The following is a 23,549-nucleotide window of genomic DNA, read 5'->3' as shown; positions in this document are numbered from 1 at the left end:
GGCTCAAGAAGACAGCCACCCTGCAAAGGTCTCCTGCTCAAGGGCCACACCCAACTTTCAGCAAAGCCTGGGGCTCCCCTCCCCGCCCCCTCCCCCGCCATGAAAATGGAGAACACAGCAGCTTCCAGCCCCACCCCACGCACTTACCTCTCACATCTGTCTCCCCCTTCTTCCCTTCCGCCCCCTCCTTCCTGGGCTGACCCATCCATACCCTCCATGCCTTTTCTCTCTCCACAGGCTCATCTCCTCCACCCGCAGGCCACCCCCTACCTGTGAAACTGACCTGCTCTCCCTAGAGAGATCACATGGCCTGGGCCTGGCCAATCAGCATCTTCTGTTCCCCAGCCCCAGGGGTTGGTCCAGGATGGGCATGTGACCCCAGCCAGAACCAATGAGAGTCAGCCCTGAGCCTTCTGCTGGAACTACAGGGGGGAACGCTCTCTTTCTGCAGAGGAGGAGTGGGGCCTTGAACTGCCAAGGCCATCTAGCCTCCCGAGGGCAGTGCCTGCCGGGGTGGAAGCCGGTCCAAGGAGAACAGAGCCCGTGACAGAGAGGGGGCGGTTCCTGACAACAGCCACTCTCTAGACCACAAATCTGGACCTGTCACCACCAGGCATGGAAATCCCAGGCCCCCATCACCCATGGAAGCTGTGGGGGAGGTCCCTGGAGGGTGGCTCATGGATCTTATGAAATTGCTGTAAAAGATGAAGGTATGATGCCAGGAATTTTTCCGGGAGAAGGTTCACACACAAGTGTCTGTGGCCTCAAAGAGAGTCAGAAGTTGGTGTCACCCTTGATTGCACACACCCCCTCCCCTGCCTACCTCTCTAGATTCATCTCTCTCTCTCTCTCTCGCTTTCTCTCTCTCTCTCTCTCTCTATCTCTCTCTCTTCTCTCTCTCTCTCTCTCTCTCCCTCCCTCTCCCTCCCTCTCTCTCACCAATCTGCACCCTATGCAATACCAAATTATTTGAAGTTCCCTAAACATACCATGGGATTTCACACCTCCATGCTTTCACTCATGTTTTCTCTCTCTTTCTTCCATCTCTCCTTTGCCTGGAAAGCCCCTGTTTGGCCACCACAGCCCAGTTGAAGCTCTCCTTTCTCTCTGAGAAGCCTTCCCATAGCATTTCCCATTCCATCCCAAGTCAAGTTCCTCCCTCTCCCTCCTGCTCGGGGCAACCCCAGCACCTCTGACCTGGCCGGGGCTGCCACGTACAGTGTGCAGGGTACATACCGCACAGCCATGAAGTCCCCATCAACACCGGGCCTTCTTCTAGCCCTAGGGACCTTCCCAGCTCTCCCACCGGGCTGTCAGCTCTTGGGGACAGGGCCTGTGTCTGAGTCACCTCGGTGCTCCCAGAACCCAGCAGGTCCTGGCCCAGAACAGAGGCTCAGCCAACATTTGTGGAATGACTGCTTGTGAATGCGTGAAGTGGAAGTCACGGGGAGAGTGGGAGATTGGAGAGGAAAGGAGGGAGAGATGGTGATAAGGAGAACAGTGGCCCTGCCCGGAGGTTTATGTATTCCTGGGGTGATGCTGAGGTGGTTATTAACAACGGTAATTATTTGGGATTTGCATCATGAGCTCTACGTGGAGTGGTTTCCAATCAATAATTAACACCTAGCCCCATGCTCCCTCCCCACAAAATTCGGTCAGCCTCCTCTCGGGAAAGGCAGTGGGGGCTCAATACCTCAACTCCCTGCATCCACCACCCCAAAAAGGGCAGCCAGGGGGTGCTGGGAGGAGGGAAGCATCAAAATAGAACAAGCGCCCTACAACCCATCTGAATGTCACGTGAGCCATCACAGGCTTCCTGGTGTCCCGCCATTCATTCATCCATCGAACACCAATATCGCTGCGTGCCAGGTGCCGCGCTGGCCACATGCGGGTCCAAGTCCCATGTCACCCCTCAGAACTTGCCGTCTAGCAGCAGGGGGACAGGGGACCACGGTGTTGGGGTAGAAGGACCATGGCCAGGGAGTGGGCAGCTCTGGGCGCATTCCAGGAGGGGCAGACATGCGCTGGGCCCTCCACCTGGCGGGAGCTTGTGGCAAAGGCACAGAGGTGTGACCGTTCAGAGCACACAGGTTGTGCTTGGGGGTCTCGGGAGTGTGGGGCTCTGCGCCAGGTGACTGGTGGGGGAGGCCAGTCGGCAGATTCCTAAGCAGGCCGAGCCCCGGATGGGGCAAGCCTGGAGGCCAGGACGAGGCCGGAGCGCAGAGGGCTGAGCAGCGGCTGCGAGAAGGGGCCTGATCAGCAAAGCCTCTGGGAAGCAGCTCAGGACAATTCCTGCCTGGCCGCTCCCCCGGGCCCGGCCTTTTTGCTCAATTAATTACATTTCCCTTGTTCTCCAGGATATTAAAATTCTGAAAGGCTCCTGAAAACCTGCCCGGCTGACTTCCCTGAATGGCAACCGGATCCCTCCTCCCTCCCTCCTCCCTCTACTGAGCTGGGCCCCAGCTCACTGTCCTCCCTGGGGCCCAGGGAGTCCCAGGGCCATGGAGCCAAGGCATAATTAGCTAATTAGGGACCAAGAACGAATCCATCATTTCCGTGTGAGGGACAGCAAGCCATGGAATTAGGAACTCCAGGAGGACCCGTGAGACGCTGGCTAATCCTCCGTTTATGCCCACAGTCGAGGAATTAGCCCAGGCACTGGGCACAGGAGATGGAGGCAGAGAGAGGAGAAACAAAAAGACAGAGAAAAATGAAGTGAACAGAGACAGAGAAACATGGAGACAGAACAGAGACAGAGAAAAAGAGACACAGAGACAGAAACACAGAGGCTGCCTTCAAGACCTGCCACCGTCTGCTTCAGACCACTCATCTCCCTCCACATCGTCCCCTAGCCAAGTCCTCCTCCTCCAGGCAGTCTTCTCTGATTCCCACCCCAGTTAGCCATGAAGCCCTCCTGGAGCTTACTTGTTTCTGCTCTCCTGCTGACTTTTCTGGCCTTTAGCCTAGCGTGGGAGCCAGGTGGGCCTTGATGGGGGGCAGTCTGCAGGCAACCCCATGAGTGTGGTTGAGGGCTCTGCCTCCTCCAGCCAAGAAGGGAGAAAGTATGGAGTGTCATGTGGGTGGCACCAGGGTAGAGACCGTCTCTGGATGGCATTTATTTTACTTTTAAATACTTTTTATTGATTTCAGAGAGGAAGGGAGAGGGAGAAAGGAATAGAAACATCAGTGGTGAGAGAGAATCATTGATCAGCTGCCTCCTGCATGCCCCACGCTGGGGATCGAGCCCGCAACCTGGGCATGTGCCCTGACTGGGAATTGAACCGTGAACTCCTCGTTCATAGGTTGACACTCAACCGCTGAGCCACACCAGCCGGGCTGGATGGCATTTAAAGTCAGGAGCTAGGAGGATTCGGATGACAGATGGGCAAACTGCCAGAGCCGCTCAACCACTTCACCCCTTTCCACCCGGGACCCCTAAACAGGCCCCTCTGTTCTAAGGGAAGCTGGGCAGCCGCCAGCCAGGGGGACCCCTTGGTGGCAGGCGGGGACCTGGGAGGAGGTGGCGGGTGTGCTTCCTGGCTGGCACCGCCCCGGAGGTCCCGGTGCTCTCCGCAGGTCGGCACGGCCCCTCTGCCAGGCCCACCCAGCAGAAACAGCTGGACTCTAATCCCTTCCACCAATATTTACAGGGTAAAACAAGATTATTGTTAGAGTAATAAATTTGACAGTAAAATAGTAGTCAAGTTTTCAGGCAAATTTAAATTGGCTAGTTGAAACAAGCGAATATTCTAGAAAAATTAATTGTACTGGACAAAAAGGTGTTCCTAAAGTGTCAACTAAAATTTTTATTGGTACTTCATCTCACGATAAAATTGTGCACCATATAATGAACCTAAAACAGTAATATTATAGTGCAAAAAATTAAAATTTAAAAGCCATCAAGACTACATTATAAAATTTTCAAAAGCCTCCTAATATTTAAATCAAAAAAGGAGGGGATAGTAGAGGAATATCATGTAAGGAAAAATATCCTGTAAGTAAATTACATCTAGAAAATTAATACTTTAGAAAATTAATTGTAAGGCTAAAAGCAAGACACCAATGAAAAACACACAAGGTGACAAAACAAGCCAGAGGAAAATCATTTGGGCAAAAATTGAAAAAGGATCCCCAGTCAAATTTATAGAAAATATTCCTTTATTAACTTTGGTCGAGAATATGTTTGTTTATTTTCAGAAAACAACTCCGAGACCATGTGGATTCCAGCAACAGAGAGGAATCAACAGGACTACTCCAGCCATGAAGACAGAAGAGAAGCAGTCCAGAGACGGAAGACGCTGATGTGGCCTTCCCATACTAGCAGTTAGCAGCTGTGCATCACTGCAGGTTGCCCAGGACCAAACCAGAGAGAGTCGGACCTGCATGACCACCATTTGTCCACCATCCAGAACTGAAATGTCAGTGCTGACATGTACACATAAGGAACTGTGTGACATTGAAATTGGGTCTCAAAAGAACTGTAGGCCCAGAAAGAAACTCACTACACACTGATTCATTTGCCTGTCACCATAACCATTATGGCTTGTCTCATTTTCGGTTCTTATAAGTGTATTTCTAATAGCACATGATCTCACTCATCTAGGGGAAATAATGAACAACATAGACTGATGAACAAGAACAGACCCAGAAACAAGGAGGCATGGATCAGACTGTCGGGCCTCGGGGGTAGGGTAGGGAAGGGTGGGGGTAAAGGGGGAGATCAACCAAAGGACTTGTGTGGAGGCATATGAGCCTAACCGGCGGTTAAGGACAACAGGGGGGTGGGGGCATGTGTGGGGAGGGGGGTGGGATGGGAATGGGGGGACGAGGACAAATATGTGATACCTTAATCAATAAAGAAATTTAAAAAAATAAAAATAAAAATGTATGAAGTAAAAAAAAAAAAGAAAGAAAGAAACAGCTGGACTCGCAACAGCCTCTGCCTGGGGCACAGCCCGCAACCAAGAGGGGGGCAGTCAGGCCGAGGGCAAGGCAGCCAAGGCTGCAGCCTGACCGCGGGGCTCCCCTCTCCCGCTCTGGTGTAGCCAGGTGAGGGGAGGGTGCTGAGTGACCAGGAAAGGCCGAATGCTGCTCCTGCCGCTGCCAACGCCAACCAATGGTGGGTGCCCAGGAGGTCAGGCCAGGCAGCATACAACCCAGCCCGAGGACACAGCTGCTGTCCCGGCCCAGCTGGGGGCGACGATGAGCTGATAGGGGGCCTCAGAGCCCACACCCCAGGCAAGAAGTGTGCACCCTTGCACCCTCATCCCAGGAGAGGCCTTGGGCTCCTCCCCAAGGTCATCACGCTCAGGCCCTAGGGTGTGGGTCTGGCCCCTGTCCCTCTGAAGGTCCCCACAGCCACTGTGGCACAAAGATCTACTCGTTCTTCAAACGCCCTACCCCACCCAGAGTACCTGGGCCCTCCCCCCGCGCCCCTGCTGCCTCCCTTAGAACACGTGTCCCGCTGGCCCACAGCTCTGCTCACACGTCTGCCTGCGGAGAAGGGCGGGGCCTACATGCTAAAAGGAGAGAAAGGGGGTCATGAAGAGGAGCAACACGCTCGGGGTTGTGCTAGCACGGGTTCCAGGCCTGGCTCTGCTCCTGGCCAGCTGCGGGGCCTCCGTCTCCCCATCTGTAAAGGGGCCAATGTCCTAGGCTGTCGTGACGATGAAATAACCTCACCCACGTGACGCACCCGATACATTTTAGCCACTTATCCTTAGCAGTGCTTTTCTGGAAGATTCAGAAAGTCACTCCCGCTCTGCCCGCCTGCAGTCCCTCTGTCAGGGCCACACTGCTCCCAGGCCGGCTCCTCCTCTGCCTTTGCTGTGGGGTTGTCTGCCGGGAGCAGCCTCCACCCTCTGTGCGCCTGGGGAGCGTCCTCCAGAACCCGGTTCCGCAAAGACGTCCCGAGTCCGTCCGCCGCCCTCCCCGCTCAATGCTCCCAGCACCTCTTCGTAACAACAGCACTGATGAACCACTCACTGCACGCAAGGCTCCGCTAAGCTTTTACCCACATTAGGGCCTTGCACCCTTTCAAACCCACATGGAAACTGGTATTACCACCCCATTTTATCGTAGGACATGGAGGCCCAGAGAGGAGCGTGGCTTGCTTGCAGCCAGTGGAGGGACTGTCAGTGCAGAGCAAACCTCCAGCTCCTGGGCCTGCAGCTGGGGCCGGACAGCGGCCTTCCCCCTGGCTCGTCAGCTCTGCTGCCCTGCCCCTGGGCCTGCCCTGGGAGTTTGCTCTCCACCTCAGCACCGCCCACCCCAGGCCCAGCCCAGAGGCCTCTGCATGGAGATGAGCTGTTGCTGATCCAGGGATTGTGGCCGGATGGGGACCCTGGGTGGGCAGTGACCCAGGCAAGCTCAGCATCTCCCCCAGCTGCCCCTGAGCTCCCCAGACCTCTGTACCCCCACCACCACCACCACAGCCTGGGCCGGGTGTGCTGGGGCCAGGTGTACATGCGGGCCAGCAGCTCAGACTCAGCAGGCTCAGGCCTTCGAAGTGACTGCCCTACTTTCTCACTGGAGGAAAAAAAAAAAACCTTTCATTTTTCAATGGCTTGGCCAGTAGTTTTGGGAGGCACTGTACAGGCTTAAGGGGTGTGTAGGCCAGGCAAGGCAGGAGTCCACCGGATGCCAGAAGGGGGCGATTTTATTTTTTATTTTTTTTTAAATATATATATATATTTTTATTTCAGAGAGGAAGGGAGAGGGAAAGATAGAAACATCAAAGATGAGAGAGAATCATTGATCAGCTGCCTCCTGCACACCCCACACTGGGGACTGAGCCCACAACTGGGGCATGTGCCCTGACTAGGAATCAAACCGTGACCTCCTGGTTCATAGGTCAAAGCTCAACCACTGAGCCATGCCGGCCGGGCAAAGGGGGCACTTTTAGAGATAATCCAGCCCCATCGTGCCAAGGCCCAGAAAGGGCTAGTGACTCATGAAAGGTCACACAGCAAGGAACCAGAACCCAGCCTCTTGACTCCAAGTCTAGTGTTCCCTTTTCTCCTCCCGTCTCCTTTCCTTCACCCATCAGTGGGTGAGTGGCCGGGACAGAGACCTGCACGGGTCGGGTGGAGGGACACACTTTGCAGGGTTTCATAGAGAGCACCATGACTTCCAGGTCCCCGACCCCTCCTGGACAACGCTTAAAACCACGCATCTAATCGAACCCTTCCCCCTGCTTTGTGCAAGGGAGGGAAACCGAGGCCCAGGGACACTCGGGGACTTCCCAGGCCACGCAGCACGCTCCTGGCAGAGCTGAAAACCACACCTTGCATTCCTGACAGCCCCACTGAGTCTTCCCGGTGGGTCTTGTTCTTAAACCACTTTTTAAACGGCAGGCAGCCTCCCTGCTCCCCACAGCTTTGTAACTCATAACCCATCATTTGACTTTGCCCTTTCCCAGCTCTCCGGCCTGCCATCTAGTGGCGAACGTGAAAGCTACGGGCTGCTGTTGAGAAGATGAGTCTCGGGGTGAAAGTCGCCCTAGAGGAGGCAACCCATCAGGCCTCTCTAGGAGGCACTTGAGGGAGCCTGTGTCCCCGTCACGCACTCCCTGGTGACTCTGCAGAGGGCGTGGCGCCGGGGTACACAGCTGCCCCTCCTGCACGGGGGAGCTGGATCGGTGGACCTGCTCCAACCGCCTGAGGCTCCTGTCAATTAAGTTACTCAAGAATTTGACTTTACCTCAAGTCCCCTCTCCAGGGGAGCCAGGGGAAGTTTCTAGGTCGGGGGAGGCAGTGCATTGGTTATACTGTGGGTCCCAGAGTGTGTGGGCTCCCAGCACGCCCCACGCCAGTTCTGAGAGAAGACTCATTTGTGAATCGGCTGAGGCGGAGCCGGCTCAGGGCGGACATAGGCACTCCATCTCTCCACCCGGAGCCTCCAGGGCCCCTGTTAGCAGAGGGGGGCCCTGAGGAAGGACCCGAGCCTGGTCCCTGCAGCCTCCAAAACAGGAGCCTCCAGGAAGGAGCCCACCCACTCTGCCCTTCTCGGGAGAACCAGGCAGGCTGGCGGGAGGGACTGGAAAGTGACCTCCCGCCCGAGCTGGTGTGGCTCAGTGGATAGAGCGTCGGCCTGCAGACTGAAGGGTCCCAGGTTTGATTCCGGCCAAGGGCACATGACCAGGTTGCAGGCTTGATCCTCAGTAGGGGGCGTGCAGGAGGCAGCCAATCAATGATTCTCTCTCATCATTGATGTTTCTAACTCTCTCTCCCTCTCCCTTCCGCTCTGAAATCAATAAAAATATATTTAGAAAAAAGAAAGTGACCTCCACAGCCAGGAGCCATCTAATGAGCTCCCACACAGAGAGGGAGGGAGGGGGACACACGTGCCCCATGTGTGTTCATGTCACATGTGCACACACCCCTATGTGCACATCCCTCACATGTGCACACTAACATTTGCACACCCCATACACATGCACACACCTTTACCTCTATATACCCCTCACATGTGCACACATACCTTTACATGTGTGTGCACACCCAATTCACATGTGCACACCCCTCACATGTGCACACACCTTTACCTCTATATACCCCTCACATGTGCACACATACCTTTACATGTGTGTGTATACCCACATGTGCACACCCATTCACATGTGCACACACCCTTCATGTGTGCATGCACGCCCACGTGTGTGCACAGCCTCACATCTATACACGCACCCACATGTGCAAACACACTCTCACATGTGCACACACCTCTCACGTGTGCACACACACCCCCACATGTGCACACCCTTCACATGTGGGTGGTGATAAAGCTTAAGTTCGAAGTCACTTAGCACACGCGAGGGAGCCTGGGGACCCTCCTTGGTGAAAAGCTGCAGAAGGTCCTCCCTCACACTGCGCAGCTCTTTCCACACCTGGCCCGCTGTGGCCGCCAGCTCCCCCTGAGGAACCTTGTTCCTGAAAGCCAGACTCCCCAGCGCACAGCCATCCAAGCTGTTTGGGGCTCAGGCACCGGGGCCACCCTCCAGCGTCTTCAGGCCCAATCCTGGCCCATGAGCCCTGTGGGAGCAGGACCGACACCTGTCCGGTCACTGAGGGGTCCGCTGCCCAGCACAAGCCTGGCACCGAAAGCGTGAATGGGGTCTCTATGGGCCAGGGGTGGGGGAGGGGCGCCAACTCACTGGGCACACGGTTGATGGCTTTGAGGGGCCTCAGGACACGCACGGTGCGGATGGCCGACAGGTTGATGTTCTGAAGGTCCAGCGAGTACTCCACCATCCTGTGGAGAGAGGGGAAGGTGAGGATGGCGCAGGGGGGCCAGGCGGGGCCACGGGCCAGCCCACAGGCCCCTGGCCACCCACACCCACCCATGTGTGCCCACGCCTGCCTGGGAAGGGTGAGTAGGAAAAGGAGGCCAGGATCCAGGCTGTGCCCCGTCCACTGTGTGGCCCCGAGCTCTCCCCTCCTCTGAGGGGATGGGGGGCTGGTGACACCACCCTCCAGGCTGCCCTGAGGATCAGGAGTTGTTGGGGACAGAGGGATGGAGGGGCCGAGACCTGGGTCCCCACTGGGGGCCGGCAGTGGGCCGGTGGCTCCCGCCCCCGCTTCCGGAGCAGCCTCTGGCGCAGGGAGGGTCAGCGCAGTCCTCAGAGGGAGGACCGGGGCGCAGCGGGCCCTGGGCTGGCCCGATGGCAGCTGGACGTCGGTCCTCATCTCTGTCCACCGACACCTTTACGCTGAGGCTCCGTGCAGCTGCCCTGACTGAGCCAGGCCAGTGCGGGGGACGTGAGCCCCAGAATGACTCAGACCCGGCCCTGCCCTCAGCAGCTCCCACTCGGCAGGGGAGGGACTCAAACCGGAGCCCTCCCCACGGCCCTGGTTTTCTTCCTCTGGGCCTCACAGACAGGCCGGCCCGCCCCCTGCAGCTCCGTGGCAGCAGGACTCTGGGTCCCCTCTGTGGTTCCCTGCCCTTCCACCAGACCCTACCTGCCCCCACCCCCACTGACCCAGCGCCTGCACCCCAGCCTGACCCTGAGGCCCCACTCGCCAAAGCCTTTCCCCCAACCCCCCCCCCACCCACCCAGGGCTCCAGCACGGCTGCCGGCTCCACCTGTCACCACCGTCATCAGCAGGAAATGAAGGCTTTTTCCACGCACCATGCAAACCTGTCCGATTGTTGTAAAGCCGCCACCCCCTCCCGCTGCTTGAAGAGTAATTGAGTGAAAGCTTCCTTTGCCTGAAATGCCTCATCCATCCCCCAGCTTTCTAGGGCACAGGCTCTGGCTCTGCTCTCTCTCTCTCTCTCTCTCTCTCTCTCTCTCTCTCTCTCTCCCCCTCCCTCCCTCTGTCTCCCCCTTACACACACACACAATCACACACCTGCACACAACCATCGGTGCACACACACACTCACCCCTTACACACCCTCATTCACACACACTCCTTCCAGAGCCCCAGTTCAGATGAGGAGGCGTGACCAAAAAAAGGTGCCATCGGCCTAGAACTGGAGACAGGGACCTGAGGGATCAGAGCAGAAGGGAGGCAGGGAGGGAGGGGTGCCGGGGCAGCAGCCCTGCAGAGAGGGGGAGGGGTGAGGGGGAAGGGGCAGGGAATGAGGGCAGAGGATGATCTGAGAGGGGGCACGGAGAGCGCGGAGCTGTATGAGGATTCCGCGCGTGGGTGAGGCAAACTGTCGTTTTCATATTTTGTAGAAAGAGCTCTCCAGGCAGCCAAGGAGAGATGTGTGATGGAGGCGCTGCGGGGGTGGCACACATGGGCACACAAACAGGCGCTCACACACACACACACACACACACACACACACACACACACCCAGGCTTAGGAGAGCCACCCCATCACCCCATCGCAGGCTCAGCTCCTGCCAGCCCCTCCCCCCCCCCCCCCCAGGAATGCAGCTCTCTGCCTCCTGCCCAGGGGGCAGCCCCAGGCCCTGGGAGAGCGAAGGGGGGCGCTGGGGGAGGGGGCAGGCTGTGATGCCTCACTGGGTGTGCTGGAGGTGGGGGTTCCCAGCCCCTGCCAGGTTGAGCCCACCTGGCTCTATGTTCCAGAAGCCCCAGAGCTCACCTGCTGAGGTCCAGCAGGTGCCAGACCAGGATCGGTTCCCATCCGCATGAAGTCTCACAGTGGAAATGAATAGCTGCCTCACCGAGGATGGTGAGCCAGAAAAAGCAAATGGCATTGAAGGCCTGCTGCCTGCCAAGCCCTGTTCGCATCCTCAATCTCTCCCCCCCGCCCCCGCCCCGTTCACCTGTGTGAGCTCCCACACTGCCTGGATCCCACCTCCACCCTCTCCATGCTCCCCTGGACCAGGGCGGACCACGGCCACAGCCACCAGGGCACGGCTGAGGGAGCCCTCAGGACAACGCTGCCCGGTCTGACTCCCCGTCCCTCCTCACAGAGCCCAGGTCCATGGCCACTCAAGAAGCCCCCCCCCCCCCCTTCACCCCGACCTGATGCCCCAGATCTTCAATGTGGGAACACACCTTCTGCAAAAGCCCCAAGACCTCATCAGTTGCAGCCCTCAAGGTCCCCACTGAAAAGCTCCCCAGAAAAATTTCTTGGAGAATTTAGTGTCAAGATCTTAGCTCTGTTTGAGCTTCCTGGCTGTCAGGTCAAAAAGGGACATGTGATGAGTTACTGAGTTCTGAGCGGCATGAAAGATCTTATGGATTCATCCAGGGAATCCATTAGCCTAAACATGCCTCCCAGGTACTAGTTCTCTCCTTCCTCTTCCATGAACCTCATGGGGGTGTTCGCTGCAGCTGCCTCTCCTTCCTGGGGAAACGAGTCCAGGTGTAAACGCATTCAGTGATAAAGGGCACATAGTAGGTGCACAATGAAAACTCCAGAAAGTCTCCTTCTTCTCTGAGAGGAAGAGGATACACTGGACAGGGTGGGGAGGGAGGCGGGGACATGCAGCTGGGAGGTGAGGCCTGTGGGTTTTACTCTCTGCCCTGGGAAGCACACTGTCCTGACGAGACTCCATGCACCAACGTGGGACAGTCTGCCCACAGCTCCACCACCCCTGCCCGAGTCCGGCAGCCCTCCCTCTCCTGCCGGCCGCAGCAGCCCCCCTGCCTCCTCCCCAACAGTCTGCCTTCCGCAGGAGAAAACCTCCTAAAACTAAAATCTGGCTGTGTCACTCCCCAAGTGAAACCTTCAATGCCTCTCCACTGCTCTCAGATCAAAGTCCCAGCCCCTGGCCTCGGCCTTCAAGGCCCTCTAGTCTGCCTCAGTCCCCTTCCCCAACCCTGCTCTTACCCCAGGCACCCCAGGTACCACGCCAGGCCCAGGAGCTCCCAGACACACCCTTCTCTCCCCCGTCCTCTGCACAATGCCCTTTCTCCTCACTCATCCTTCCTTCCAGACCGCCTCCTCCACGAAGCCCTGCATGTGCCCTCCCTGCACCCCAGGCTGAATTCGCCCCTCTCTGCTCCGGCTCCTTCCACACCCTGGCCACTCTGGGTTCCCCAAGCAGCCCTGAGCCAAGGACTTGGGGGCAGCAGTTTCCCTGGGAGGGGACCCCAGGAAGCACAGTGAGGGAGGGGGAGGGGGGAGAGCCGGTTAGGGGCTGTTCACCAGCAGGTGACCGCTGAGGGCAATGAGGGTGCCATCCCAGTGACACCCCCTCCCCCGCCCCCCGAGAGACCAGGTAGTCCCCGTGAGGGCAGGGGCTGCCGATTATCCAAAAACTGGCCGAGTCCTGGCCACGCCCTCTGTCCTCCTCAGACACAGCACCCGCACGCACTCCGGGAACCTGGGAGCGTGAGTCGCACCTGTGACAGGTGCTCTCCTACCCTCCTCTGCCGCCGTCCTCCCCCCACCCTGAATGACAGCTGTAGGAGTGCCCAACCCCAACAGGAGCAGGTGAAGGGGACCCTGTGGGTGAAGGAGCCCCGAGCTGGCTCCCCTCAGCCCCACATGAAGGCATCACTTGCAGGAGTGAGAAATTAGTTCCTAATTGCACAGTTTCATTATCACACGGCTTCCGTGCTAAAAGTCTAAAAAAATCAACAAAACCCCCACTCCACCGTGCCAGCTCCGAGCGCCTAATTAGGTGAGTAATTTTGCTGTAAAGTGAGCACTTCTGTCCTGACATCGCCCCAGGGGGAGAGTGGCTGCACCCCCCTCCCGCCCGCACCAGTTCCCAGGTGTCATCGGGGGAGAGGGACTCGGTGCAGCCAGGCTGGGTGGGGCTGCAGGGCGGACAGTCACTCTTGGGGCACAGTGAGCCCCACTTAGTCCCGCTGAGGAGCCTCCTTCCCCCACTCCCCGTTCCTCCACTCCCAGGAGAGGCCCAGAGACCCCAGCAAGCCAACCCGGGACGCCATCCCCCGGCCACCAGGACTGACTTGGGATGGGCATATGACCCCAGGTAGACCCAGCCCTGGAGCCAGCACTGCAGGGAAGAGGTGCCCTCCCTGGCTAAGCCACCGCCTGGACACCCGGAGGCGCTAATGGCCATCTTGCCTCTGCGGTGGCCTGAGAATCTTGCCAACACAAAGGAAGGCCGAGGCCAGAGCGGCAGAGCGGCAGGATCCTGACCATATGGTCCGACCACTCCCTGCAGCTGTACCCGAATCCCGGATCCGCCCTCTGTACTTCCCGTCCTGTGAGCCAGTCCATTCCCTCTGGGACGTGGCTTTCTGTCACAGCAACCCGGAGTCCTGGCTGATTCCCAGGTCTCTGAGCACTCGCTCTGTGCACCGCTTCCCGAGGTGGGACCAGGAGCCACTGCGGGTGAGGACGCCGAGGCTCAGAAAGCACCCAGGTCACATGCCAGGGAGTGGGGGATCCAGGGGCTCTGTGTGACACCCCCCAACACACACCTCATCAGCCATCAGGCCAGGCCGCCTTCTGGCTCCTGAGCACCCCCCAGATGGCCAGTAAGCACAGCACAGATGGCAGCACACGGGATGGGGCCAGCATGGGGCAGTGTGTCCCAGTGGTTAGAGCCCGGTTTCCCATCCCAGCTCTGCTGCTAGTGCACCGCGTGACCTCGGGCAAGTCACCAAACTGACCTCATGGGGGTGTGGGGAGGACCAGTGTTCCTTCAGGGATTCAGCGCTTAGAACCGAGCCTGACACAAGTCAGAGCCAAACAGTGTCAGCTAGTGTAAGTCACAGCCTCGTCTGCGCCTTGGGTCCCGCCTGCCCACGAATCACAGGATGCCTGCCTCAACCCTTCCCTGGACCCACCTCCTGCCAGAGAGAGCCAGAGCCAGGCAGCAGGCCTCTGGGAGCTCCCTGGCACAACCCCAGCACTGCCCACCACTCGCCCTGCATCCAAGGGACCCCCTAACATCTCCAACTCCCGGACTGTGCCATGCTGTTTCCAGCCTATACACCTTGGCATCTGCCAGGCCTTCTACCTGGAGTGCCCTGCCCAGATTTCCAGATCCCACCCAACTGGAAAATGTTCCTTTCCAGCTCTACCCGGGCTAAAGCTGGGCTCTCCTGACTGTGCCCCCCCCCCCCGTGTCTCTATTGGGGCACCCCTGGCTCTGAGGCCTGCTCTGTCACCGCCCTGAGCTCACTGTCCCCGCTGGTCCCCACGCCAGCTTGTCAAACAAATGACTAGAAGGCCTGGGTTGGGGGGAAATGCTTGGAGCTAACAAGAAACATCAATGACTGAGATTTAACGTCTTTCCAGGAAACACCCCTCCCTGGAGATGATCTCTGTGTGTTGCTGATAAAAATAGGGTGTTTCCTCAATCTTTCCAAGGGGCCCGTGGGGGCTTTCCTAAAATGTAGTTTAAGATGGAGCTCAGGGAAAGGAAGCTGAGATGCTGGAAAGAGCGGATCGTCTGTCAGGAGGCAGCTCTGTGCTGACTCAGGCGTGTAACTAGACCACCAGCCCACGCCACCCTCGCCGTACCTAGCACTCAGTAGGTGTTCAGTGGAGGGAGGACATAATGGAGAGTGAAAATCAGAGGGCAATGACATTAACTTTGGCCAGTACTTATTTATGGATCAATTTCACCCATCTATCCTCACACGAATCCTACGAGACCAGAGAAGAGGGGTTAGTGACTGATAAAGAAAATGATGCTGAAACCAACTCAGGTCAAGTTCAGAGTAAAGGGGGGATTAGGGGTTACAAAGTGGAAGGAAGGGCTGCATAGACAAAACCCGAGCTGGCGGGAACCTCAGCAGCAGGAGACCCTGGACCCTCTGGCAAGGCTCCACTCAGGTGACCAGGCTCCCGTGCCGGTACCTCTGGGTAGAGTTGCCAGATAAAACACGGCTGATCAGATAGGTTTGAACTTCAGATAAATGACAAGCTATGATTTTTTAGACTATGTCCCCAATACTGTGTACCCCTACCTACCGCCCATACCATTTAGCTTCATTTTGTCCGAGTAGTCTTGGCACCACCACAAGATAGAGAGCCTCTGAGCTCTATCTACCAAAGCTTGGGGGAAATGTCCCTCTCCGGGGACCCTCCTCCCTCGGGGCTGGCGAGGCCGCCCAGGTCCTCCAGGGCAGATCTAGAAGAATGTTTTGGCCTCTGAACTAGTCAAACCCCACATCGGAGATCGGCCTCCTGCAGGCGCTGTGACCTGGGGCAGGCCGCTCACCTCTCTGAGGCTCCAATTCCTCTCCGCAAAATGGGATTACCCACCCCAAATCCTCAGGACGGTGAGGACGGTGAGGACGGTGAGGACGGTGAGGACGTAAGAGCGCCCGCCCCGTTAGCAAACACCAGTTAAAGGATGTGGTTTCTGCCTGCCGGAGGTCCTTTCTCTGCTCTCAGGGTAAGAGCCCTGATTTGCCAAGACGACCCCATTCCACGCCCAGGCCACGTGGAGTGGATGCGCCTGACCTCCGACCCACTGACCCACTGTTGTGGGGGGGATCAAGGTCTGGCCAAAGTGCTGCCTCCAGGCTGCGGTGATTGGCTCAGCGATGAGCACATGACCCACACCAGCCACTCCAAGCCAAGCAGGGTCAATTCCGCACTCGTTGGGAGCGGCTGGGGAAGGAGAGGGGGTTTTGCGTTGAACCTGAGGGAGTGGGCTGTGAACCCCACGACTGCCCGCCGCTTCCCACGGAGAAAAGCTGCCAGAGATGGAGGTCGGCGCGGAGGAATGAGCCGTCGTGGGATGGGAGGACACACTGTCTGGTGATGCATTTCAGGATCCTGGATCAAGCAGGCCCTGAAGTCAGAGACCCCTCGGCTTTCGGTTTGGCGGACTCCCATCCCGTATAACCGAGAGAGCCCTGCCTGATTCGTGAGTGACTGGTGGCTGGCGTGTCAACCTGTGGCCTGAGAATGTCTGGTGACTAACCCCCCTCCCTCATGGCATCTAGCATCCTGTTCCCATAGAAACGGACCTGAGCAGTGATCACCACTCTCTCTCCCACTCAACTCCATATGCAAAGGAAGAATCATCTACACCAAGGTTCCCACTGGAACCTTCCCATCACACCCACCCAATGGTCAGTTCAGCTCAAACACGATGGCCCCAGCTACCCTCCCCCCAGCTCTGCGATGCCTGGACACGACAGATAGGAAACAAAGATGTCATGGGGCCTCCTTCTCCAGGCTGGCCAGGGGGAGGCTGTGGGGACTCCAGGAGGATGCCTCACCTCGGCCCTGCCCTCGGAGCACCCGGGCCCTGGAGCAGGCAAACCTGTAGAACCCAGGATAAATAAGTGTGTGAAGTCAGTGTCATGAACTGAAGGGTGCCGGACACACGGAATGTTCCCTGACCCACAGGGTAATGCACGGAGGGAGGCTGGCTGCGGCGGCTTCTGGAAACAGCCCCAGGGACGACCCTCCGATGCCCATAACCACAGCCAGGTCTGCTGGCAGACACAGCCCTCTGTGGAGCTTGCACCGGTCGGTATTTGACTTGAGATTTTTCAACAGATCACACACCCTGCTTAGTCAGAGCGCTGAAGGTTTGGACCAGAGCTTGGAGACAGGGGAGGGCCACCGCTTTGGTCTAAAATGGACAAAGAAACGAAGGCCCTGGGAGAGGAATGTAGCAGACTCTGAGAGTTGCCCACCCAATGTGCATTCTCTTCTTCTAATCTTGCCTGGCCCCAGAGAACAATTCTTGGTTGATTTGGCCAAATTCAATGGTTTTTCCTAGCTTCCCTTGCAGCTAAGGATGGCCACAAGAGCCAGTTCTGGCCAAGTGTGCTGGGATGGGGGAAAGATCTAGGAAAGAAAACGTCATTTTCCTGATCCAACCGGACAGGTGTGGCTGGCAGGTCCCTATCTCCCTGTCTCCCTGCCTTCGATGCAGACATGATGCCCACAGCTTCAGCAGCCACCTTGTGACCATGAAGAAAGACCTAAAAAAAATCACAGGAACATCCCAGAGCCGTCACCAGTAACCACTGACCTCAAAACTTCATGTTATATCAGAGAAAACACTCCAGAATTTGCTCGAGCCACTGTTGGTTGGATGTTATGGTTACTTGCAGCCAAATGTATCCCTGACACATGCACCCTGGGAGTTACACAGAACCAGGACTCGATGCCAGCCCATGGAGCCAAGCTCTCTGCATACAACTCCTGCTGTGCCCCTTACCAGCCCGTGGCCTTGAGCAAGTCACTCCGTGTCCCTGTGCCTCTGTGAAATGGAACTTCCCAGAGTCCCTCCCACACAGAGGCAGTTGAAAGATTAGGCCAGATAATGCACAGCATCAGTGCACAGTAAGTACTCGGCAATCAGTAGATGCTCTTGCTTTTATCACACCCCTGAATGATGCCTAAGAGGATTCAATTCCCTTTGCTTTTTAAAGTCCCACTGATGGGGCACTTTGGACCAAAGGAACTCTCAGCAAGCAACCGCAGAGGGGTCGTGCCCGCCTGGTCTTTTTAGAAAGCTCTAGTCCAGGGCCAGGGAGGAATGCTTATTGACGTTTTATTTCCCAAGGGCCTGGAAGAGCCAGGGCGGGGAACGGCACACTCAGGAGGAGACGTTTCCAGAGTGTGACAAAACCCGACCCGGCCTCCCCCTCTCACTCCCCGGCCCGGTGCTGCGTGACTGACGTTACTGCTATTTGTGCTAATATTATTAGTAATAGAAATTCTCACGAGGAGTCCCGCCGTTCTATTCACAAAGTACATGTACTCGTCAGGAAAATTAATTTAGATCCTGGATGCAGATCAGGCAAGGAGCCTTCCACACGCCTGTCTCCTCCCTGGCGTTCCCAGAACTGGCGCTCCTGAGCTCCACCCGCCGCGCTCCCAGGGAGGGGCTCTGGACGGTCAGATGAGCTAGAGCGCCTGCGCAGGGCCACCTGGGCGCATGGCTGCAATGCAGGTTCCCAGGTCCTGCCGTGTCTGCTGGGTCTGGATCCCTGGGTGAGGCCCAGGAATCTGTATTTTAGCATGTGCCCCAGGATGTCTGTTGTTCCTTGAATTTTGAGGAGCACTGAGTCGGGGTGCAAGGCTGTGCACGTGTTTGAGGATTGGGGGTGGGGGTCGCCCTATCCCAGGCTGCTCCCACGTGTCGCTCAGCTGCTCCACTCCATGCTTTCGCTGTCACAGTCGGAAGCTCTAAAAGGCTCTCACACACAGGGCCGCTCCTGTTCCCTCACTCATCTAAGGTGGGGCCTGCGCCAGCCAGCCGTGCCCTTGGCCAGGCTCCACCTCGGCCTCATTCTGGAGAGGTCCCTGCAGCCGGCCCGCCAGTCCTGGCTCACCCTAGAGACTCGGCAGTGGAATTCTTGGGGAAGTTTTTACTATGAAGGTGCCCAGGCCCCTCCCCACAGCTGGCAATGGCCATTTCCTGGTTCGGTCAGGGGAGGAGGTGGAATTGGCAGCAGGATGCACCAAAGGAGATATGCGGGTAAAGAATATCTCAAGTTCAACAAGAATGTCATTGAATATTTCATGACCTCCTAATGGACAAAGACAGAAAGGCGTAGCTTAAAGAAGGCCGTGAGGTGGGCTCAGCTATTAACTGTTATTCCATGATTTCCAGGGCTTTGTCACACACTGGCAGAGTCTCCGGGGAGGTGCCCCCGGGCCTGCTGTCCTGGGCTGACCACGCACAGGAAGTACAGGTAATGAGTCAGGTCTCCTAGTGATCATTGTAAGATGAATTCAATAGCAATAAATGCTAAGTCTGATATTTGGCTTTTTAAACAATCAACTGTATTTAGCTAGTTCCAGGGTGGGAGAGACCTGGCTTGGAGACTGACCACCACCTGGGCCACTCAACAGGTCCCCACAATCGGACCTGACACTGGGCAAAGGCAGCCCATTCCCGTGTCATCACTGGGAGGCCGGGGTCCTGCTCCCCACCAGGACCAAGACTGCCTTGGTCACTTGAAGGGAGTCCGGCAGGTGAGGCCTCCTCACCTGTCCTGTGACAAACGGGGGGAGGTGCTGGGGACGTGTGACGTGGAGAACGGGAGACTCAGGGAGGAAGGGAGCGGCCTTCCGAATGCTGAAGGACTGTCATGGGTCTGCCGGGGACGCCCCTGCCCGCAGGCCCCAGGCCCCCCTGTAGGATCAGGCCCCTGCCCCCCTCTCTGGCTTCATTCCTCAGCACCCACCTACCCCTGGGAGCCCTGGGCTCCAACCCTGTGCCTCTGCTCTCCTTCCTCTTCCTCAAGCAGTCCCTCTGGCCCTCTGCATGTTGTCCCCGCTGCCTGAGAGGCCCCGCCCCCGCCCTCTGCCTGCTCAGCGCTTCCTCACCCCGAGGCCTCCCTTCCTCCAGGAGAGAGGATGTGCTGACACCCTGCCCAAATCAGGCCCCTGCTCCATGCCCTCACAGCCTCTGTGCTCCTTTGGGACGGCACTGATCCCAATTTAGAATCTATTTAGAATGTTATTATCTGTTTTACATCCGTTTTCTTTTATAAAAAGCTTTTCTATTGATTTTTAGAGAGAAAGGAAGGGAGAGGGGGAGAGAGAGAGAAACATCGATGTGATAGCCAGACATCGATCAGCTGCCTCCTGCATGCCACCTACCGGGGGATCGAGCCAGCAACCCTGATATGTGCCCTGACCTGGATGAAACAGGCAGGCTTTCAGTGCACAGGAGGTGCCCAGCCCACTGAGCCGCACCAGCCAGGCTCCATGCGTCCTCTAACCCGTGAGCTCCAGGAGACCACAGCGGCCTCAGCCTTGTCCCCACTGCCCAGCACGAGGCCCGGGTCAACAAGTGCCGGTTTTGCCTTGAATGCGCGAATGAATGGTTCCGTCGGGTGGGAGCTGCAGGAAGACAACGCTGAGCTCAGTGAAAAACCACTTTCTAACACTCCCGCCGTCCCAGGGTGGAAGCGGCTGCGCTGAGGTAGTTCCCGCAGGGAAGCAGGGCCACCTGGATGTGGAGATGGAGGCCCTGACCTCTAAGGGACCTTCTCGTGTGCCCGTTCTGTCTCCTCCACAGCTTGAAGGAGGAGCCAGTAATTTGGGGATGGGGAGGAGCAGGACGGAAGAAAACAACCTCTGGATGTCAGGCCTGTTACTCGGGGAAACAACATTTATAGCGCCGAGCCTGGCTGGGACCGCGGGGGATGGGCGGGCAGCTCCGGGGACAGGTCCTGAGTGGGAGCAGAACTGGGGGGGCTGGACTCTGGAGCCCGAGGTTGCTGGCTTCCCATCCCGCCCCTTCACCCACGCACAAAGGACGGAGAGGACCTTGAGGACAGGGCTAGGATTCTCCGAATCCCCAGCATCCCACACGTGGGTCTTCGCTCTTCCTGCCCCCAGCCAGGACCACCCACGTAATTTGTGGGGCCTGGTGCTCAGTGAAAATGCAGGCCTCCTGTGCTCGAAATACACAGCGAATCTTTCCGTGACAGCAGCGTCGCGTTAAACCAAGCGCAGGACCCTCTGCAGCCCCACATGCGCCCGGCTCTCCCTCACCCCCAGGAGGGTGCTGGGCGGGGGACCCCACCCGAGGACCAAGGAAAGATATCAAACAGGGACCTCACCACAGTGCTGAAGCCGGGCCGGCTCTCACCTGCTCGGCCCGGGTCTTCCTTTATAAATGTGAGCAGACACGGGGTCACTAAGCAATAGAGAAGTCAAAAGGGCGGGAGTGGGAGGCAGTGCGTGGAGCCAGCAAGACAGATGACTTCCTTGAAACAGGAGTTAAAACAAATTCTCCTAAACCTTGGAAATAAGGCAAAGGGAGGGCAGTATTTCTCGCACGCAACGGCGTTTCGGAGCATTAGCAGACTCCTCTGAGGATTCCGTTCGGGGAGCATACGTTTGCTTCCCCATTCACTGTTAATTAAAGGTCTGGCTGCCGTGGATTTACATATTAACGTGGGGATGTTTAGTGGTGATTTCTTCCCAACAGAGGAGAGAACTCCAAAGGCTACGTTTTTACGACCCGGACTTGGTTATTAGGCAGCTCTGATTCTGAGCTGGCGCGCCCATCCCCGCCTTCTCTCTCCGGTGCCCGTCTGTCTTCCGAACTCTGCTGCTTCCCGTCCCGCTGGCTCCCCAGTCGTGAGCTGAATAAGCCCCGGACGCATCTTCCTTCTGAGATTGGCGTGAGGGTCGTTGCTTAAAACTGTTTGGGAATTCCGCCCTGACTTTCGGGACCAGGAAAGGATTTCCAAGGAGGTTCGAGGGAACGTTGCATCCATGAAACAAGAACAGGCCCGAGCTGCCCTGAATAATAATAAGCGCAGGACGGGAAGCGGTCTCGGGAATTAGCTAGACGCAGAGGAGACGAACCGTGGACGGGGCGGTGAGGGGGTAAGAACATGGTCAGTGACGGGGAAGATCGAGCCCAGGAATTCCCTCCTCGCACAGAAGAAATCTGCGAGGGGAGGGGGCGCCGATGTGGCGGACAGACGGAGGAGGGAAGTGCCCATTTCGTGGGGATTTCAGGAGAGACCAGAAGAGAGAGGACCATAATCGAAGAAGAAATCAAAGACTTTTCCCCTCCCCTGGAGCTCTGCACGGTCCCACAGGGAGCCTTTTACACCGAGACCCGAACTCCGAAGGTGAGGAGAGACCCTGCGAGCCTCCAGCAAGAAAGAAGCGGCCGTCTGCCCAGAAAGAAGAGCCAGACCCGTCGGGGCGCCCCTCGCCCCGTGGAGCGTGAATGGCGCTGCGTGCCGGGTTCTGAGGGACAGAAGTCTGACTCGAGAGCCACGCAGACAAAAGCTACCCTCACTCACCAAGGTCAAAGGAGAACGCGTTTGGAGAGGCAAGACTGAAAAATGGCACTACTCAAATGCCTTTCTTTAAATAAAGAAAAAAAAAAATACACACACACAACGACTTAAGGGTGCCCTCGGCCACACCAGAATGGGGATGGGAGGAGGAACTTGGCAAGGGGGGCGTGGCTCCCAGGAAACCCTGTGAACCCAGCGGGGGTCCTAGCGAGGCCTGCATCGCTGCTGACCACGTGGCTGTGCACCGAGCCCGGCTCTCAGGAAGGGTGCTTCCAAGAGGGGTGACATTTCTCTGAACACCAGTGGACATGTCATTTCGCTTCAGAACTCACCTGTGGAATTTCACACAGACTGAGTGGTACCGACTCCCGCTCAGCCACATGCCTGTCTCCCTCCCCGCCCCTTCTCACCGGCATCACGCACACGCATGTGCGCACACACACGCTCTCACATGCGATGACACCCACACAGGCCTGCAGCCTTTTCCCCTCCCCCTTGCCACTTCTGCCACATGCCCCCCTTGCTGGGCATGGCTGACGCCTGCCTGTCCTTCAGCTCCCGCGCCACTTCCCTGGGAAAGTCCTCGAGCCCCGAGCCTGGCTCAGAGGTGCTCTCCGAAAACCACAGCACCTGCCCGGCTGGTGTGGCTCCGTGGATTGAGCATCGTCCCATAGACCAGGAGGTCCCGGGTTCGATTCCTGATCAGGGCATATGCTCGGGTTGTGGGCTCAATCCCCAGTAGGGGGAATGCAGGAGGCAGTCAATCCATGTGAGTCTCTCATTGATGTTTCTCTCTCCCTCTCCCTAACTCTCTATGTAAAAATCAATAAAAAGTGTTTTTTTTTAAAGAAAGCCACAACGCTTTTCCCAGAGCCTCGTCTGTGTGCGGGACACGTTCACCCACGTAGCGTTGGCTGCCTCTCCCCAGACGGGAGCCGGGAAGGACGAGGCCTGTGTCCGGGTGTGCTGCCCTCCGTGCCCCGCTGCCCTCCACGGTCCCGCAGCGCAGACACTGGGCGCTCACCCTCCCCCGGGGGGTGGAGGAATGCCCGGCTGGGCCCAGGGAAGCAGGAGCGAGGCACAGAGCGGAGTCAGAACCTGGCCTCTGACCGCAGCTTCTGTCTTGGTAGAAACAGCCACGGTTTGGAGTCAGACAGTGCGTGACTCTGTGCTGATCTCTGACTTGCTGCGTGACCTGAGGGCAATAATACTAAAGCCGCTAACATTCCCGGGGTGCCCATTCTGCCGTAGCTACTATTACTGTCCCCATTTTACAGATGTGGAAACTGAGTTCAAGGAGGGTCACTGGCTTCCTCAAGGTCAGGCAGTTCGTGTGAAACAGACCCCGTGTCCGCGGGCAGCGCAGGCGGACACACGGCTTCCCAGAGAGGGAGGAAGCGATGTCTGTCGGCCCCAACATTACCACGCAGCTTCGCCATTGTCGCCA

General features: G+C 57.4%; 1 protein-coding gene across 1 annotated transcript in view; it reads right to left on the bottom strand.

Annotated features, from left to right (window-relative positions):
- CACNA1I (calcium voltage-gated channel subunit alpha1 I) overlaps positions 1–23,549 on the bottom strand; it is an 86,135-nt gene that overhangs the window by 42,841 nt on the left and 19,745 nt on the right. Inside the window, exon 4 of the mRNA XM_054718565.1 lies at positions 9,155–9,252. Coding sequence (XP_054574540.1) covers positions 9,155–9,252 — 98 coding nt within the window. The remainder of the gene's footprint in view (positions 1–9,154; positions 9,253–23,549) is intronic.

This window comes from Eptesicus fuscus, chromosome 7 (assembly GCF_027574615.1).
Source record: "Eptesicus fuscus isolate TK198812 chromosome 7, DD_ASM_mEF_20220401, whole genome shotgun sequence".
Classification (NCBI taxonomy): Eukaryota; Metazoa; Chordata; class Mammalia; order Chiroptera; family Vespertilionidae; genus Eptesicus; species Eptesicus fuscus.
This window is presented reverse-complemented; position numbering and strand designations above follow the sequence as displayed.